This window comes from Vigna umbellata, chromosome 2 (assembly GCF_029865625.1).
Source record: "Vigna umbellata cultivar VRB3 chromosome 2, Vumbellata_1.0, whole genome shotgun sequence".
NCBI lineage: Eukaryota > Viridiplantae > Streptophyta > Magnoliopsida > Fabales > Fabaceae > Vigna > Vigna umbellata.
Genome location: NC_142166.1, coordinates 29475240 through 29493533, shown reverse-complemented (window position 1 = coordinate 29493533; position 18294 = coordinate 29475240). Strand labels below are relative to the sequence as shown.

Genomic DNA, 18294 nt, shown 5'->3' with positions numbered 1-18294 from the left:
GAAAAGGTGAAACTTACACTTTGTTAATTTTTGCTCCATGGCCGAGAGGCAATCGGGCAAGCAGATCAAAATTCTCCGCACTGATGGAGGAGGTGAATTCAACTCAGGAGAAATGTCGAAATTCTGCACTGAAAAAGGGATTATACACGAAGTCACAGCCCCCTACACTCCTCAACATAATGGATTGGCTGAGAGGAGGAATCGCATGCTTCTTGATATGGTCAGATGTATGATCAAAGGAAGGGGTCTTCCGCATCATCTGTGGGGAGAAGCAGTTTCAACTGCAGCATACCTACTGAATAGGAGCCCAACCAAAGCTTTGCCAACTAGCACACCGGTAGAAGCGTGGTCTGGAAACAAACCTGACGTGCGACACCTGAAGATTTTTGGATCAGTCTGTTATAAGCATGTCCCAATTGAATTGAGAAAGAAATTGGACGATAGAAGCGAAACTTTCGTTTTTGTTGGTTATCATCCAACTGGAGCATATAGACTCTATGATCCAGTGAAATCAAAAATTGTGATAAGTAGGGACGTGATTGTTGATGAATCTAATGTGTTCAAGTGTAACACATGTGAGACTACCCCAGATAATTCACCTAGTACTGTGATTACTACGTTGTTTAAGGAGAGAAACTATGATCAAGACACTCCGACAGTTAATACAGAGGATGTAAATAATAGGCGGTCAAAAAGAACGCGTTTCCCATCGACAAGACTGGCAGATCACGAGCTATTCCGAGACAGTGACATTACAGACACAGGTGATATATTGCATTATGCTTTACTTGCAGGTACTGAAACCATAGCATGGGAGAAAGCTATCAAAGATGATAATTGGAAGGATGCTATGATTGAGGAGATTTCAGCTATCGAGAAGAATAAAACATGGACGTTGATGGACTTACCTGCCTACAAGAAAGCCATAGAGGTGAAGTGGATATTCAAAACTAAGTACAAACCCGATGGGAGTGTGGCAAAGTTAAAAGCTAGACTAGTTGCTAAAGGATTTCTGCAACAACCTGGGATCGATTTCACTGATGTGTACGCCCCTGTTGCAAGATTGGAAACGGTGAGGATCGTGGTAGCTATTGCCAATTCAAATAATTGGAGTATCAGCCAGATGGATGTCAAATCAGCATTTCTTAATGGGGCTCTCGAAGAAGTCTACGTATGTCAACCGCCTGGTTTCATCAAGAAGGACAATGAACTGAAGGTTTATAAACTTAACAAAGCTCTCTACGGTCTTCGTCAGGCACCACGAGCATGGAACAAGCATATTGACTCGTTGCTCACCAGGTATGGATTTCAAAGATGTATTGTTGAATATGGAATATATGTCAAGTTCTGTGATCAGCTAGGTACCTTGCTCATATGTCTGTACGTGGACGACCTACTGGTCACTGGAAGCTCAGTGCAAGAGATTGAAAAATTCAAAGTTATGATGAAGAATGATCTGGAGATGACAGACCTTGGCTTCTTGGGATACTTCCTTGGATTGGAGTTTATACAAACCAAAGAGGGAGTACATATGAATCAAAAGAAATATATTCTCGAAACTCTGGAGAGGTTCAAGTTAAAAGACTGCAACAGCGCATCAGTTCCAGTTATTGCCAACATGAAGCTCTCACTGCAGCAGGATGAAAGCAAAGTAGATGCAACGCTATACAGACAGATAGTCGGGACACTCCGCTACATCTGTAACAGCAGGCCAGACATAAGCTTTGGTGTGGGTCTCATCAGCCGTTACATGCATGATCCCAGACAATCGCACATGACAGCTGCAAAACACATCCTTCGATACTTGAAAGGTACCTTAGACTACGGAATTTACTTTCCCAGAAAAATTGATAGCACTACCAACATCTTGGAGGCATGGTGTGACGCGGACTGGAGCGGTGATCTTGTAGACAGGAAGAGTACTTACGGGTATTTGTTCAAGCTTATGGGAGCCCCCATCTCATGGTGTTCTAAGAAGCAGACAGTCGTGGCACTCTCATCGTGTGAAGCCGAATACATCTCAGCAGCAGAGACTGCCTGTCAATGCACTTGGATAGAAGCCATTTTGCAAGAGCTAAAGATCAAGCATCACGGACCAACATGCTTAAGGATAGACAACAAATCAGCTATTAATCTAACCAAAAACCCAATATCTCATGGACGGAGCAAGCACATCGAAACAAAATTTCACTATCTCAGAGAACGGGTCAGCGAAGGAAAACTGGAACTGATCTACTGCAACACGGATGAACAGGAAGCTGATATATTCACGAAAGCCCTACGACAGAATAGATTTGAAAAGCTTAGAAGATCACTTGGAATTAGGTCTCTTAGTGATTTAGATTTAAGAGGGAGTGTTAGGAATGTAAATCTAGAACACAACTGATTTAACTGTCATTAGACAGTTTACTTTTTGTACATATATACTGCTGACTTCAATAAGAAAATTAATCGTTTTCTCTAAATCTTTTGCATCTCTGTTTTCATTGCCTGTCTCTCTCGGTTCCGCTTTTCCAAAATATCTTCCTCTCCTCTGATAAGCTGCCACTCTAACATATTTGATGCAAATCTGGAAATTTGGGGATGAAAAATGGGGTTTCTGCGTTTCTGGAAACTCTGGTGCGATTCTGCAGAATTCTGCAGAAACGGGCGTACGTCCAATTTTGGTCAAAATGGGACGTTCGTCCAAATGGCTCGACCAAACAGTGGTCGGCCAAAATCTGTGGAGCGTTCGGTCTTGTGTTAGCGAGCGTTCGGGTTCGTCCTTCATAGTGAGTTTAACGTTCGGTTGATATTTAGTACCGTTCGGTTACAATTGGCTTTAGTACCGTTCGCACAGGCTTGATTTAATACTGTTCGGTTAAAGTGTTCATATGGTACTGGATTAAGTGATGACCGTTCGGTCAGGATTCTAAACGATCGTTCAGTACCTTAGGTATTCGACATAGTTCTCTAGGTATTCGATCCATACTCAAAACGTTCGTCCCAGTGGTGTTCAATTTAATAGTGGTTAATTTGAGTTTTGGTCTCGGTGTACTACTAATTGTATGCGTTCGGTCTTAAATTCATAGGCTTCAATCTTGAGCTTTCGGTCTTTGTGAAATAGTGGTCGTAGGCGTTCGTCTTTCAATTGGTATCCTCCGAAATTGATATTTAGCGTTCGGTCTGGGTTCTGTATTACAAATTATAAGCGTTCGGTTTTGTAGTAATACTGATTTTAAGCGTTCATCATAAAGTGTTAGTTTCAGGAAGTGATCCTGAGCGTTCGTTTTGATAAATTAGTGATTGTAGTCATTCGTTTAAGTTGGTATTCTTAGGTTTGTATCTTGAGGGTTCAGTTATGGTTTAATTCTGATTGTGAGCGTTCGGTTTTTGTTTGATTCTGTTTGTGAGCGTTCGGTCTTGGCTTGATTCTGATTGTGAGCGTTCGGTCTTGGCTTGATTCTGATTGTGAGCGTTCGGTCTTGGTTTGATTCTGATTTTGAGCGTTCGGTCTTGGTTTAATTCTGATTGTTGAGCGTTCGGTCTTGATTTGATAGTCTTTAGTTTGGATCTTGAGCGTTCGGTCTTGATATCAGTAAGAAATCATTAGCGTTCGACCTAAATCGCGTATTGTGATGTTTCGATCGATAAGTGTTCAATCTGGGTGTATCAGTAATAGCTGGCGTTCGATCTTGACCAAGTATTTTCAGGTTTCGATCGTAAGCGTTCGGTATTAATGATAGATAACGTTCGGTTTTGCTGATGTTTATTCCCAGTTAGTGATCGTTCGTAGCGATCGTTCGGTATTTGATGATGATTGATCTTTGAACGTTCGTCCAGACATTGTACGATTTTAGTGAGGTGTTCGGTTATAACGTCCAGATATATAATTATTTTTTAACACATCTAAATTTTTATATTTATTTGACATCATTTTTTTTTATTTTTTTTAAAAAAATACAAAAAATTTATTTTTTTATGATCATGCATTACTCATGACTAAATGAGTTGGTGTACTTCATTATGCGTTCAAAAGATGAAACTGTAAGCTGAAATTTTTTTGTTTCTTTCATCTCCTTTTCTTTGTTTGGAGACGCATCTGAAGTTCTTTAACTTTGAACTGAAAGCTAATTTTGTTTCTTCCACTTATTTCTACAGTATTCATCAGTTTCCCATTGGACGAGGATTCAACAAACGCAATTTCCTTGATCCAAAGTTGGTCAGAACAAAATAACAATGTTGGAAGTCTCCCTCAACGATTCAGAAGATAAATTTAAAATATACAAGTTCATGAAAATTTTATTATATAAACTAATTTTTGTAACGTGGAATTAAGTTTAAAGTTCGTACTGAAATACTTTACATGAAAAGACCAACACCTCGGTGCTAAAGCTAGCTACGATATCCATTTCATTTTCTTCAATTTAAACGTAGGAGATCAATCCAACAAGAGTTTAAAGAACTACAAAAATGTTAGGAAACTAAATTAAACCGCAGATGGAGAAAATCTGTGATTGTGATCCTCCTAATTTGGTTTGAAAGAAAGTAGACTTTAAGTCTAATTCTATCTTATAAAATCAGTTTGTAATACAAGATTTGTATTTGTTTATAAATTATAAATTGATCTTATCCTTAATTTACGTAAGAATTCCAAGACTTCCAACAAATAGTCTCTTGTCGATGAGAGTGGGTTGGCTAAATAAGTAGGGTAGGTTTCACCAGCCATGATCACAACAATCTGTGGCTCTGAAATATTAACCTTCTTTTTCTCCATCTTTGCTGCTTTCTCTTCATCACCGGCTGAGTTCGAAGCATAATAATGTTTACGATAACAACAAGCTATGATGAGTGTTTCGGTGTACATTTTCCTGTGTGTCTCTGTTGCTCCTGGATGTCTGGGATGCTTGCATTTCTTCAACTGTTGTCCTTCGTATTCACCAAAGGAGGGGGAGGTACCTGCAAAGATACTCCGACGCTCAAGTCAGATGTGAGTTATGGAGCTGAAGCTCTCAAGAGAGTAATTGGATACTGCTCTGAAATATTATTCAGGATCTCTAGAGCATAAAGAGAACGTACCTGGACTTGGGTCCTGTCACTGTATTTATAAGCAAAATAATAATAACCACCTTACCTAAAAGTGTGGTTAGTGGCTTTGACTGATATTTTAACTATCTAAAATATCTAAGATATTTATGTTATTACATAAATATCCTTACTACATAACATGCCCCCCAAGTCCGAGTTAACCGTTCCGTTTTATGAACGTGGTAACTCTAGGACTTATGAGTTTGATGGAGGCTGTCTTTGCTGTAATTAGAGAGCGTGTGCAAGTAAGGAATTTGATGGACAAAAAGGAGGCGAAGACGAACGGCAAAAACCAAAAGGTTGAACAAATTTGAGGCCGAACGGCCAACTTCTTGAGTGCTCGTTAATCATGAATGTCGAGCGATGTTTGAACGCTCGCTGATACGGATTGGCGAGCGCTTATGGAACGCTCGTTGAAACGGAATGTCGAGCGATGTTTGGACGCTCGTTGACGTGCATTTGATTGTCGAGCGTTGAGGTCGACCGATTGACTGAGTGGACGATCGTTGACATTTGATTGTCGAGCGCTGAGGTCGAACGCTGACTGAGTGGACGCTCGTTGACATTTGATTGTCGAGCGTTGAGGTCGAACGCTGACTGAGTGGACGCTCGTTGACATTTGATTGTAGAGCGTTGATGTCGAGCGTTGACGCTGTACGACTGACTGAATGGACGCTCATACACATGAGTTGGCGAGCGGTTGAAACCAAAGGGAGGCCGAACGGCCGACTGCTTGAACGCTCGTACATGGATTGTCGAGCGGTTGAAACCAAAGGGCGAACACCTTTGAGGCCGAACGGCCGACTGCTTGAACGCTCGTCCATGGATTGTCGAGCGGTTGATGTTCTGGGTGTTCTGGGGCGAACATCTACCAACGGGAGTGTGTCCCTTTGTTCGATGCACCTGGGTGTTCTAGGGCGAACATCGGCCAGCGGGAGTGTATCCCTTTATGCACGTGTTGTTCGATGCACCTGGGTGTTCTAGGGCGAACATCGGCCAGCGGGAGTGTATCCCTTTATGCATGTGTTGTTCGATGCACCTGGGTGTTCTAGGGCGAACATCGGCCAGCGGGAGTGTATCCCTTTATGGCCGATGTTCGCCCTAGAACACCCAGGTGCATCGAACAACACTTGCATAAAGGGATACACTCCCGCTGGCCGATGTTCGCCCTAGAACACCCAGGTGCCGCCAAAATGTTTCGGTGTACATTTTCCTGTGTGTCTCTGTTGCTCCTGGATGTCTGGGATGCTTGCATTTCTTCAACTGTTGTCCTTCGTATTCACCAAAGGAGGGGGAGGTACCTGCAAAGATACTCCGACGCTCAAGTCAGATGTGAGTTATGGAGCTGAAGCTCTCAAGAGAGTAATTGGATACTGCTCTGAAATATTATTCAGGATCTCTAGAGCATAAAGAGAACGTACCTGGACTTGGGTCCTGTCACTGTATTTATAAGCAAAATAATAATAACCACCTTACCTAAAAGTGTGGTTAGTGGCTTTGACTGATATTTTAACTGTCTAAAATATCTAAGATATTTATGTTATTACATAAATATCCTTACTACATAACAATGAGTAATGCAACTGCTATGACTGCGAGCATCAGGGCTAAGCCACCAAACAGGTAAGCTATGGGAGAACTCAACTTTCTCAAACCACCTTCTTCCGATTCACTTCTTCTGCTTGAGTTCATTCTTTTTACTACTTTTTTTTACAAAGTTGTAATCTTTTTTCTTTGGAAACTGGTTTTTGATTTTGGGATGGTGTGGATGTGATAGAGTTTAATCAATTTATAGTCCATGATTAAGTACAACTGCTACAGTTACGGATCTTCCATGAAAGAGAGTGTTCGGAAGTTACTAAAACGCCCATCTGGTTTTTCTTTTTCTTTGAGGTTGTCTTGTGTGAAACTTCAAATCATTGTTGGTTCTTTTTCTTGTGTTTGGAGCATCAATTGCTGCAATTTTTCTTTCTTCTATCTTTTCCAAAGGAGGGCCTCAGGAACTTGTCTCGTATATATAGTAACTCCATCTTTCAATATTTTATTTTATTTTAGTATGACTAATTAATAAGTTTGTATAGTAAGATTTAGCATCATTTCAACTAACATTTTTCACATTGCACATTTAATTTCTTATTTAACATTATATATATAAATATCAGAGATCACAAATTCTAACTCATCAAATCATTTGACCAAATACGACAAAAGTTTACTAAGAATATGATTTATGAAAACTCATGTAAGTGATTTTAGTAGACTAAAGTTATCTTTGAGAGAATTTTAGGTGATTCTAGAGTTATCAGGATCATTTCAAAGTCCAAACTGATAAACCCTTGTTTTAAGTTTTTAAGAAAAGAAGGTCTCCATTTTTTTAGTAGGGATTAATTTAAGCTTCCAAGTAAAAAAGTCTTCAAAATTTTTTTAAAACAAAAAAAAAACTCAATTTTTGAAAAAAATATTTTAAATAAAATTATAATAAAAATCACATTTTAAAGTTTGTTTAAGTCTTTCAACTCGAAATTAACTTTATAGAAAAGAAACTAATCTTATTAGACATATGTAGAAATTTAAAGGGAAATCTAAAAGATGTCCTAAATTTGTCTCTTTGTTCCAAATTAAACTTGAAAACAACCTTTTTAAAGATGACTTAAAAAATATGAAAGTCTGATTTATTTTGGAAATAAACTAAATCACGACACACTTATTGTATTCTTGATAAGTATCTTTGAGGAACCTAATTCGGATAATGTGTGACTTATTTATTATTCGGTTGGTTGTTTTGGAACTTCCAAATGGATTATTGATGTTGTATCAATGAAGCAACCAACACAAAAGAAGGAACAAGAAACCTGAAACTGTTGTGCTTTTAAAGTCTCTAAATAGGACCCCTAAAAGTTTAAGAGACACGACAATACAATTATTAGTCACACTTCTTATTACACCCAATTATACAAGAAAAAAAGACAGTATTATAGTTTGTTAAAAATAAGAGGAAGTGCAATATAACATTTATTTAAAAAAAATAATTATTATAAATAAAGTTTCTTTAGCTCGTGTCAGTAAGACCTAACAGTGTAATACAAATTAATGTATGATTAGGTCGTTATTGGACAATAAAAGATAAAGACTCATTACAACTATTATAAATAAAAGTTTCATATATATATGACTTTAAAATCATCATGCACATTATATGCATCACTTAATGTATTAATTGGTCGGTCATATTATTGACTTGAGGATCGAAATATCTTTGACAAGCAACTTATCTTATGGACAGTTTGGAATACTTTGAGTAAGGGACCTCAATTCCGTACCTGAAAGACCTTGTGAAAATGTGAGTCTCGTTAAATAAATTAAGCTGGTTTAAATATTTATTTTTTTCAGCAATATAAATTTATAGAATCGTTTACACTGTGAAAGAGGAAACATGAAGATCTTTTGGTTGAACGACAACAGTGCAGCAATTGATAGAAATAATGATAATAATTATTATGGTCTGGCATTGGAAAACAGTGGAGAAACACATAATGGGGTTAGTTTTTTTTTGTAATGGAATAAGCTAGTTAAGAGGTTTAATTATGTGATCCATTGTACTCTAACAGGAGAAATCTGTGGACTGACATAATGGATTTGGTGTGTGACTAATGGGGTTATGTGGAAAATAGAATGGTCACTTAGTTGGTGGATTAAGGTGGAAAAAGGAAAATCTTTTTGTGGGGTAAATTGGAATAAAATAAGTGAGTGGGAGTGGTTGATGGAAGGGTCATTGTCTTTAAGACTTATGAACTGATGAGGTTAAGAAAATTGTTGGAGGGCCACCCAGCACTCACATATTCCAACTCCACATAAACATATATTTAAATATAACATGTCTCAGTTCATGTCTCAGGCCAATTGGAACCAGAAATGTAAAGAAGAAATGGTGATTGGATTTTTGGTTTAAGAGTTAACATTGGAATATGTTCTGTTTCTTTTGGAGTTACATGAGGCCAACATTTATTTTGTGGCCGTGACTTTAAGTGCTAACCAAAGACTACACTTCTAGAAAAGTGATTCCCATTAAGAAAATCAATGATCATATCAGATAATTTTAAGTCATGATTGAGGAATATCATATCTATTCACCTGGCTAAAGGACAAAAATGTCATGGTTAAAGTTGAGATTCACGAATAAATAATGTGAATCTAAATCATATTAAAAGGACTGGTTAAAGTTGAGATTAAAAAATAATGTGATTTAAATCGTATTAAAATTATATTATAAATGATATTATATCATCATCTAGATGGTGTTTATTCATATACTTAAACGAAATATTGTAGTTAGTGAAAACGTATCTTAACTATGATGTTTCAACAATTAATCAATCAAAAAACTGATCAATTGAACACTCACCAATTACTTAAATATTTCTAATAATCAAATTTAAAGGTGAAGTATATAGAATCATAATTAAGTTTATGTTAGTTGTGAGATCCCGGTAAATTAGAGATGTAATTAGGTGTCAAATCAGTATTTATTATGCTGCTGATTCACCTAGTTGCTTCCATAAATGAGCCGTGCCACACGTCCAGTGCATTAATTGCGCACTAAACTCTGCATGCACACACGCCACTTGTCACGTTGGAAGTTTCCAATTCAGAGTTTGGTATGCAGGTGTCAGCGAGGGAGACGTTCGTTCAAACGAACGTGAGTTCAGCAAAAAGAGTTTTTCGAAAACCCTCCACTCACCTGTATCACTCATCTTCTTCCTCTGAACCAGACTTCCATTTTCTCTGATCTCTCTCTAGAACCAGTGACCTTCTCTCTTCTGTAACTCATCTTCTTCTTCTCCAATTCACTTTCCAGAACCGTAGGATTGTTCGTCCAGCTGTGATCTTTCATTTGGACCGAACAGAATTTGGATCGGAACTGGTAAGTTCTCCTGTCTGAAGCTTCGTCTTTTCTGGTCTCATGCGAACCCTGGTTTTGTTTGCATGCATGGGTTCTAGGTCTGAATTGTGTTGATTTTTGGTGTCTTAGTTTTACGTGGGAACTGTTGAACGAAACCTGGGTGTAAGAAGTGGTTAGAGGAAACCCTAGAATCTTGCTTTTGGAAGTACACTGCTATCCAGGTAAGGGAAGCTTACATATATTTAAATTTATACGTGTATGATTGTATGAAAGCATGATGTGGGTTGTGGGTATGAAATCTCTGTATACGCGTTTTTCTAATCTGCATGAACGAGTCCTGTTGTGCTGTTATGAATGTTTACTGATATGATTTTTGGGTTGTTGAACTGCATGCTGATTGAAACGTATGAGTAATGGATGAATACTATAATGCATGAATTATTAAGACGTTGATTATTGAGTATGAATTAATCTGGAAGTGAAAGTATAAAGTTCATCAATTTGAGATTCATTTGAAGTATAAAGTCTAAGTTAAATTGTTGTAATCTGGAAAATTCCTAAGGTTGAGAAATATGAAATTTTATTCTTTCCCACTGATAAATGACGCTCGTCCCTGAACGGTCTTAAACCGTTCGGTCTTCATTAAAATAACTCAGTTTGGAATTCTTTCATTTGGAAAGAATTCTGCTCGCGAATGAGCGTCCCCAATGGAATATCTGAGCGTTCGTCTAGCTCAGCAGTATTTATATATTTAAAACTTTATGAAATAGTAACGCTCGGTCTTATACCGAAGCGTTCGTCCTTAATATCGTTCGGCCTTATGTCGAACATTTGTTCTACAGGGCGTCCGTCTTATACCGGAGCGTTCGTCTTTAAATAGCGTTCGGCCTCATGTCGAGCGTTCGTCTTCAATAGCGTTCGACCTCATGTCGAGCGTTCGTCTTCGATAGCGTTCGACCTCATGTCGATCGTTTGTTTTTAATAGTGTTCGTCCTGATCTAAATTAGCGTTCGTCCATACAGTTAATTAACGTTCGTTTCTTTTGAGAAGTGTATCTAAGAATGAAAATGTGATGTTGAGAGAATTATAAAATGAACGAGCCATATATGAGGTGAATTTATGAGTTTGAGATTTGAACGAGCGTTCCAAGGAGGAACGACTCTTGGTTGGAAATTGAGATTTGTAAAGTATGACTGTGGATAAGTTAAGACTCGCTGTCCATCCTGATGTTCCGTGATACGCCTCTTCAAGTAGAAGGGGGTACTCATGTGTGGGAACGGCAGGAGGTCCTTAGTCCATAAGTTAACATGGGCGACGTAAGAACGGACTTACCTCGAGTGGCAGCTGTTTGGTGTTACCCAGTTACTACATCACTCGGGTGCAAGGACGCTTGTAACTACACAGATTCATACAGTCCGGACGGTCTGTCTAGCATTAGTATATTTATGCTTTGATTGATGTTATATGTATATGTGCTGATTGCGTGATGGTTTAAATATAAATGTTGAAGTATGAATTTAAATTACGTAAGCTTACCCTTGTGTTTTTCCTTGTGTTGTCTACTGTCCATGTATCTTCGTCTTGTCTTGCAATGATCATCCGTTGTGGATGTGAGCAGATGGTGGTGCATCTCTTGAAGAAATGCTAGACGAAGAAAATTTGGAAGATGCAAATCTGGTCGAAGTTGAAGTAAAGGCCGAGCCTTAGAGCGCTCGTAGATGTTAGGCTGTTAATGTTAGATCGTTTTGGACGTTCGGTTAATCCTTTTGTAAAACCGTTCGTTCCGCTTTATTCCCTGTTACTCTTATACTCTCGTTATTTTGTAATGAAGCCGTTCGGTTTCGAACCACTGAATGCTGTTAATATTAAAGACTGTTTATTTTACTGTTAATTGTAATTAATCCTGATTTATGGTAATTACTGTATTTTGGGATGTTACATTAGTTAATTATAAATTTATCTCGAAATTTATAAATATAAAATTTAAATAAAAAGATAAATAATTATATTTATTATAAATTTAAGATTTTAGTTGATTATCCGAAGGGTCGTGTTACTTACTTGAATGCTGAATTACCTTTTATCTATATTCTCATACTGCTTGTAACTAAAAATGTGAAAACAATTAAAAAATTTGGTGAAAAGCGTGACATGAAGTATTTTAGTTGCGTGCTAAACTTGCTTTCATCTCATACATGATCCGTAGTATAACGCAATTCCAATATTTTTTTTGAAAGGTTATCTTAACATACTAGTTTCTATGATTATTTGTTTTTGTTTCAAAATTTATCAATTAAAAGAGTGTGTTGACAAAGTTTTCCTTTTGAGGAAGAAAAATACGGCAAATTATACATATATTATCTACTATTCTTGGTAATATCTATACCAATGTTCTACACCGACATGGGACACTATTCAATGTTCTACACCGACATGGGACATTATTTTATGTTTGAGACGTGACATGCTTTCATGAGTATTTGATAATGAAAACTATGTCGTGGTATCACACTAGGTAGATAGGATAATGAGTTGCCAGTGATTTATTAGTTATTATTATTTCTCACGGTTTTCCTTCACAATTATATATTTTAAAATCAAGAAAAATCCTTTCTATTTTAAGAGGAAGTATATATATCCTTTTGTTCCATTCGTAATATTTTTCAAGCCAAAGATCATCAATTTATAGTTTTTTCTAGAATATCGGCTTATGGCTCTTAAATTTGATCAATCAAAAAGTTAAAAGTGTCCTATAATTCAAGTACTTAACATGACTTTGTACGCTTTCATAGGTTTAGATTGTTATTTTTCGGATTAATTTTTCAAAATATTGCATAAGACCGAAAGAAAAGTGTTTTTGTGCCAAAAAATTTCTGGAATAATTTATAGCCTCTTCCAAAAAATTCATTCCGAAATGATAAATTAAATTGTGAAACATTCAGAAGATATAATTTTGTGGTACCACCAAGTTCAAGAGTTTGTTTAAAGGCAATTTGATCATTTGGTACTTTTGGGGGTGCAGGGAGATATTCCTACTGTGTAGAAAAAAATCACAACTTGGGAGCCCATGGCGCAATTCGGGCCTTGGAAACCCTTCTCTTTTGTTAAGAAAACCAGAAACAAAAGTACGCCTGAAATTAACGACCAATAAAGAAGCCAAAAATTGTTAATTTTAAAAAAGGACAAATCAACTAAAATACTTTCAATCTCTTTGTTTTGTCGAAGAGCCACCCGAAACAAACCATATTGAAAACACAAACATGGTAAAAATGTCATAGGCCAAAATCTGATTACTTTGGGTGGGTGAGATACAAAAGAAAGGTTGTTCTCCACAGGAGATGAAAGCTCAGATAGAACTTCCATCGCTACAGGTGGAAGCTCACAATAAACATATCGTTCAAACCTAATCTCAAACTCAACTGGAACCTTCTCTGCCAAAATTTAATTTCCACCAAATCAATGTTTGATAAGAGAACAACCAGCCTCTGCAACCATAACAGAAAATAACATTGAAGAAAAAGAAGTACAGCCTATATCTCCAACTGAAGATATAAAGCAATTCACATCAAAAGCTGTTGCTGACAACCAAATGTTCAATCTTTCCACATATCTGCAAACTCATCAGGCTCCAGAGGATTAGACATCTCATGCATTTTCCTCCTTGTCTTTGCTTTGACCTTCTTAGCAAACTTTCCAGACTTCTTCTTTTTCTCCAAAGCCCGAACCTATCACAACCAACCAATGACAGATATAATTATTAGTAGAAAGCTAGAGAAATTCAAAGCATACATTAAAAATATATTGATTGGTACCTGATTTGGAGATACATAAAATGGATTCTCATATAATGTCGGGCCTCCAAAACTGCCACCAAATATTTTAATTGGATTCAAGCAGAACCGTGGACCGACCTAAACAAATAATAGTTTGCTCATAGGTTAAATGAATGTTAGAAATTGAAAGATCAAAAGATACATGAAGAACCAGTTTTCAGACCTCAATCAATGTCATTTTATCAAGGCCTCCCCTTGGTAATTTGTCTGATTCATTATGATGAGTAGAAATCTGCAAGGGAATAAAGATGTAACATTCCTCAGTAGGCATTAGCAACAGGTAGAAAATACTACAATATTGTCTCATGGAAAAATCAATATTATATAGTAGGAGAAAATGAAACCATATAATGTTCGAATTAAATAGGAGTATTGCGAACAACTAATAGTAACAATTGTCCTCTAATGACCATGTCATGAGTATAACACAAATGACTCAATCTAACGGTATATTGTCCAACAAAAACGGAGTATAACATCTATCGCAGGCATGCACAGGTCAAACCAAAATCCCCACTTGATTCGATCTTCACTGATCTGGTAAGACTGACCATAATTAAATGAATAAAGATGGTCAATAAAATAAAACATTACATGCATCATAGTTTAACCTTTGAGCTTACAAAACAATACCATAGCGGAACATATTAATGTATTTACAAATAAAATGTTTTACATCGGTAGTAGATAAAATTTAAACTCATTATAATGGTCAAATATCCTCCATCTTCAAAATTCCTGTGGTTAACCATTCTTTATATATTATCTAAGTCTTGTCAAAAACTAAAACTTCAAATTGAAATGTATAGATAAGTTGATAATTGAGTAATGTTTATAAGAAAGTAAAGGAGTAAAGGTTAAAAATGCTCGACCCAAACTTCACTTCAATCATTAACATGTGGCTAAAAAGAGCAATAAACATGTTTATAATAACAATGCATACACTTAATTTGTATAGAAATAGGCAGAAAAGATGCTCCTAACAATAATCTCCAGGATTTTTTAACCTTTATCTTAATGCAAAAATAGTCTATGGTAATTCCGAAATTCAGACACAAACCTGGTAATTCCGGAACCATATATGGTCATCAGCTATTGAGAAAACAAAAACATGATCATGGAAGGGCTTCGCCTTTCTATGGTCCTTTGGTACTTCAAATATCTAAACAAAAGGAAAGAAATAGTATATTAGAAATTATCAAATACAGTAAACAAACAACAGTATCAGAAATAGAGAGAACTGCACACAGAAAATATACATTAAACAGATATATGACATAAACTATGTAAAATAGATGGGCATAACAATAACATCAATTGAATTTTCATTGATCAGACATAATAAATTGAGAAAAAAATCGTAGGAAGATATATGACGACAAAAATGTAAGATTCCAATTAAATTGGTAGAAAGCACATGAAGCTGTTCTTAATTTGGCCGGAAATTCATGGTTTACAACATCACGAATCATAAAAATAAGATGAAATCATCAAGCTAACCTTTACCTTATATACGAAAGTGCACATATTAGAGTTATCAACATAAGTTTACAGAAATCCATCTTTCCTCGGATGGAACTAGATGGACAAAAACGAAAAAACTTGCAACAAAAGAAACCAACAACACACCTGTAACAACATCTCCTTTAACAGTTTCCAATGTGCATCTTTTTCAAAATTTGCAGAAAACGTCAAAAGTGGACGAGAACCTTTTAGGTGATTTCCCGTTAGCTTCAACTCCTCCATTGTATGAACTGAAAAAACAGTGGAGGAAAAAGGAAAATCACTAAAAGTGTATAAAAAATGGTCGAGATAGAGAGAGAAACACAAAAGACATAGTTCACTAGGAAGAATGACCAGTGATGCCTAGAGTATACAGACATCAGAACTCTAAATAATCAGAGCAAGCAAACTAGTGTTATATTAAGATTACAATGATTGAATCGGAATATACCTGCACTGACTAAAAATTTTACAGATGGGCCACTGGGGCATTTGGCCATCCAGAGATAAAGATCTTTTGCTTTCCTGCACTGAAATTGATACATAAAAAATGAGAGAAGACACTAATAGAATATAACAAGTTGACCAGACTCAAACTCACGACCGCATCTCATTGAAATAGCATCAACAGTTGTGACCAACAAAGAATTCCCCTACCCATTAGCATGCTTCAGGTTTTCCAAATAGCGCAAAAAAAAAAATGCAAATACTAGTCTAGAGAACAGCACAACATATCAATCCTAAATTGAAGTAACACGGCACTGAAAAAACCTTGTGGCATATAAATAAAATACCTCAAAAAATAAACACGAAGAACAACTTTTGAGCTCAACAAGCTCATTAAGGGTGGCGCCTTTAGTTTCTTTTGATTCAACCTTGTTATCCTTCTTGCAATGCGGCAAAAGTGACACCAAGTTCAACATCAAATGTCGGTACCTACAAATTAATGGAAAACAATCACTCCACCCATGAATACCATAACAATATCCAAACTCGAAAAAGCAACAAAAACTGTAACTAAAAGTTATGGGGTGTATATTAGGTTGTACCTGTAACTGATACGCCTAGAGCAAGTGACCAAAACCTTCTCTTTGTTCCTAAATATTGGTGAAGCAACGTTATTGTCTTCTACTTCATCAGTGACTTGACTCTTATCCTTCCAACCCAGAAGGGTCCTCACCGGTCTCTCTGGAGCAGCATCTTCCTTTTTAGGATGTGCAACAACTTGACCACTCTCACTGCGCTTTCTCTTCTTCACCATTTTCTTCTTCAAAATCTGCAAAAACCAAGAACGACAATCACAAAAACAAAACAAAACAAAAAATTGCCAACGACCCTTTAGCAAGGTACGCACCTGGGGTGGGAAGAGATGATAGAAAAACTGGAATGGGATTTCGCCGGTGGTGGCGACAAATGAATAAACGAATGAGTTGCAGCAATGGGGGCAAAAGGTTTTTCTACTTAGCAAAGGGACTACGCTTAAATTGGGCCTTTATTCCCGATGGGCCTTACGGAAAGCCCACATATACGACTTTTAGGGTGTTGCTGCCTCCACCACTACACCATGTTCCTCCGCTTGTCCTTAGGTTAAAACTTTTTTACTTTTTATCATTTAGGATTTTTTTAATTAATTTGAAAACCCTATTTTTTCTCCGTGCGCCCCCCACCCATCTCTCACACGGATTCCTCTCTTCTCCCTTTTCGTTTCACTTCATCTCAGTTTCTTCTTCCTTTCCTTTCTTTTTCCTTTTCTCACTCATTTGTTTGGTTTGTTTTTTTTTTCATCCAGGTTGGTTTTCTTCACTGGTTTTCTTCAGCATTCTTTTGTAGCCTTGTTTGGTAGTTTAATTTATGGTGTATTATTACTTTTTGGCTTTGAATGTGTGCTATTTTGTGTTCTTGTCCACTGTCTTTCTGTTGATTGTATTGTTGGTCGCCTGAACAGAGCCAAAACGGTAGATCAATTCTGAAATTTCTTTTTTGAAAGACAGTTAGCACACCCCTGTTCCGGATCCAATTTCTAATTATTATTTTAACTTTTTTATTTTATATGTTTTTAACCTAACCCCGAGATCGCTGGCCGCGCCGTTGCCGCTGACTGTTTCCTGCGTTGCGTTATTCAATCATCGCCACCGTCATTGGTGTTGACGAAACCACTTGCCGGAAGCATCGCTCAACCACCGCATTATGTTCTCTGGCGCGACGTGGTTTTCATTATCTCACCATCCAAAATTTTGAAATCAAAAGCCATATCTCTTCTCTGTGTTTGTGACCTTGGGTTTTAATTTTTTTTTTTAAATCATCTCTGATAATGGGTCTGTCATTTTTTGTTTATGGTTTCTTGTTTATTCCGTATCCATGAATCAACAGAGACACAAAAAATTATGACACACAAATTTATCACAATAATGCTAAGAAATCATGCATCAGATTTGCAGAACAGAGGAAATACAACTAACAAAGATTAAGAAAACGCGCATGAACAAATCCAAAAGATAAGAAAATTTGACCAGTGATTTAAACAGTTCAAGCAAAGAGATAAGATTTGGGTAAATAACCTTCGTTGTGTGAAACCAATACAATCCTAATTTTCTTCTTTCTTCAATCCAGTATTCTTCTTCCCTCTAATTCTTTCCAGCTTTCCGAATTCCATAAACTAATTAGCTCCCTTCCCCGTTTTTCAAATCCAGTCCCCCTCTCCCTTTTTCAAATACCACGCAAGCAGAAAACCCTATTAGGTTTTTACATTGGGCATTTTAGATTTTCCTTATTTTTCTATTTTTTGTTTTTATTTTATTTCTAAATTTTATTATATTAATAATATTTTTTAGGTTTAATCCTTTACTACATCCCTATTTATGTACGAATTTCTCAATTGGGTCCTCGTTTTTTAAACTGTATCAAAATGGTCCCTAATTTTGAAAATTGATATCAATTGAGTCCTTTCCGTTAAGTTGGCTGGACGGCGTTAAAAAAATTGATGAGTGGGAT

At 36.7% G+C, this 18294-nt stretch overlaps 1 protein-coding gene across 2 annotated transcripts; it reads right to left on the bottom strand.

Annotated features, from left to right (window-relative positions):
• Positions 1 to 13119: 13119 nt before the first annotated feature.
• LOC148203763 (ribosome biogenesis protein BRX1 homolog 1-like) lies at positions 13120 to 18018 on the bottom strand. 2 transcript variants are annotated; one of them, XM_088106539.1, is made up of 9 exons: positions 17862 to 18018; positions 16353 to 16579; positions 16098 to 16239; positions 15755 to 15833; positions 15430 to 15554; positions 14861 to 14962; positions 13964 to 14032; positions 13780 to 13878; positions 13120 to 13692 (listed from the first exon to the last, which is right to left on the bottom strand). In XM_088106539.1, the coding sequence occupies exons 2-9, from the start codon at positions 16562 to 16564 to the stop codon at positions 13561 to 13563; spliced, it is 960 nt and encodes a 319-aa protein (XP_087962665.1). In that variant the 5' UTR covers positions 16565 to 16579; positions 17862 to 18018; the 3' UTR covers positions 13120 to 13560. The 2 variants fall into 2 exon arrangements, with proteins under 2 accessions (XP_087962665.1, XP_087962666.1); XM_088106540.1 differs by having other exon boundaries at positions 16658 to 18013.
• Positions 18019 to 18294: the final 276 nt, after the last annotated feature.

Excerpts from the sequence above, each read along its gene's own strand:
- LOC148203763 (XM_088106539.1), bottom strand. The coding sequence starts at position 16,564 with ATGGTGAAGAAGAGAAAGCGCAGTGAGAGTGGTCAAGTTGTTGCACAT. Across the intron at positions 15,555-15,754 it reads AAAATTTTTAGTCAGTGCAG|TTCATACAATGGAGGAGTTG; the intron begins GTATATTCCGAT and ends CTGTTTTTTCAG. Across the intron at positions 13,693-13,779 it reads TTTATGTATCTCCAAATCAG|GTTCGGGCTTTGGAGAAAAA; the intron begins GTACCAATCAAT and ends TGGTTGTGATAG.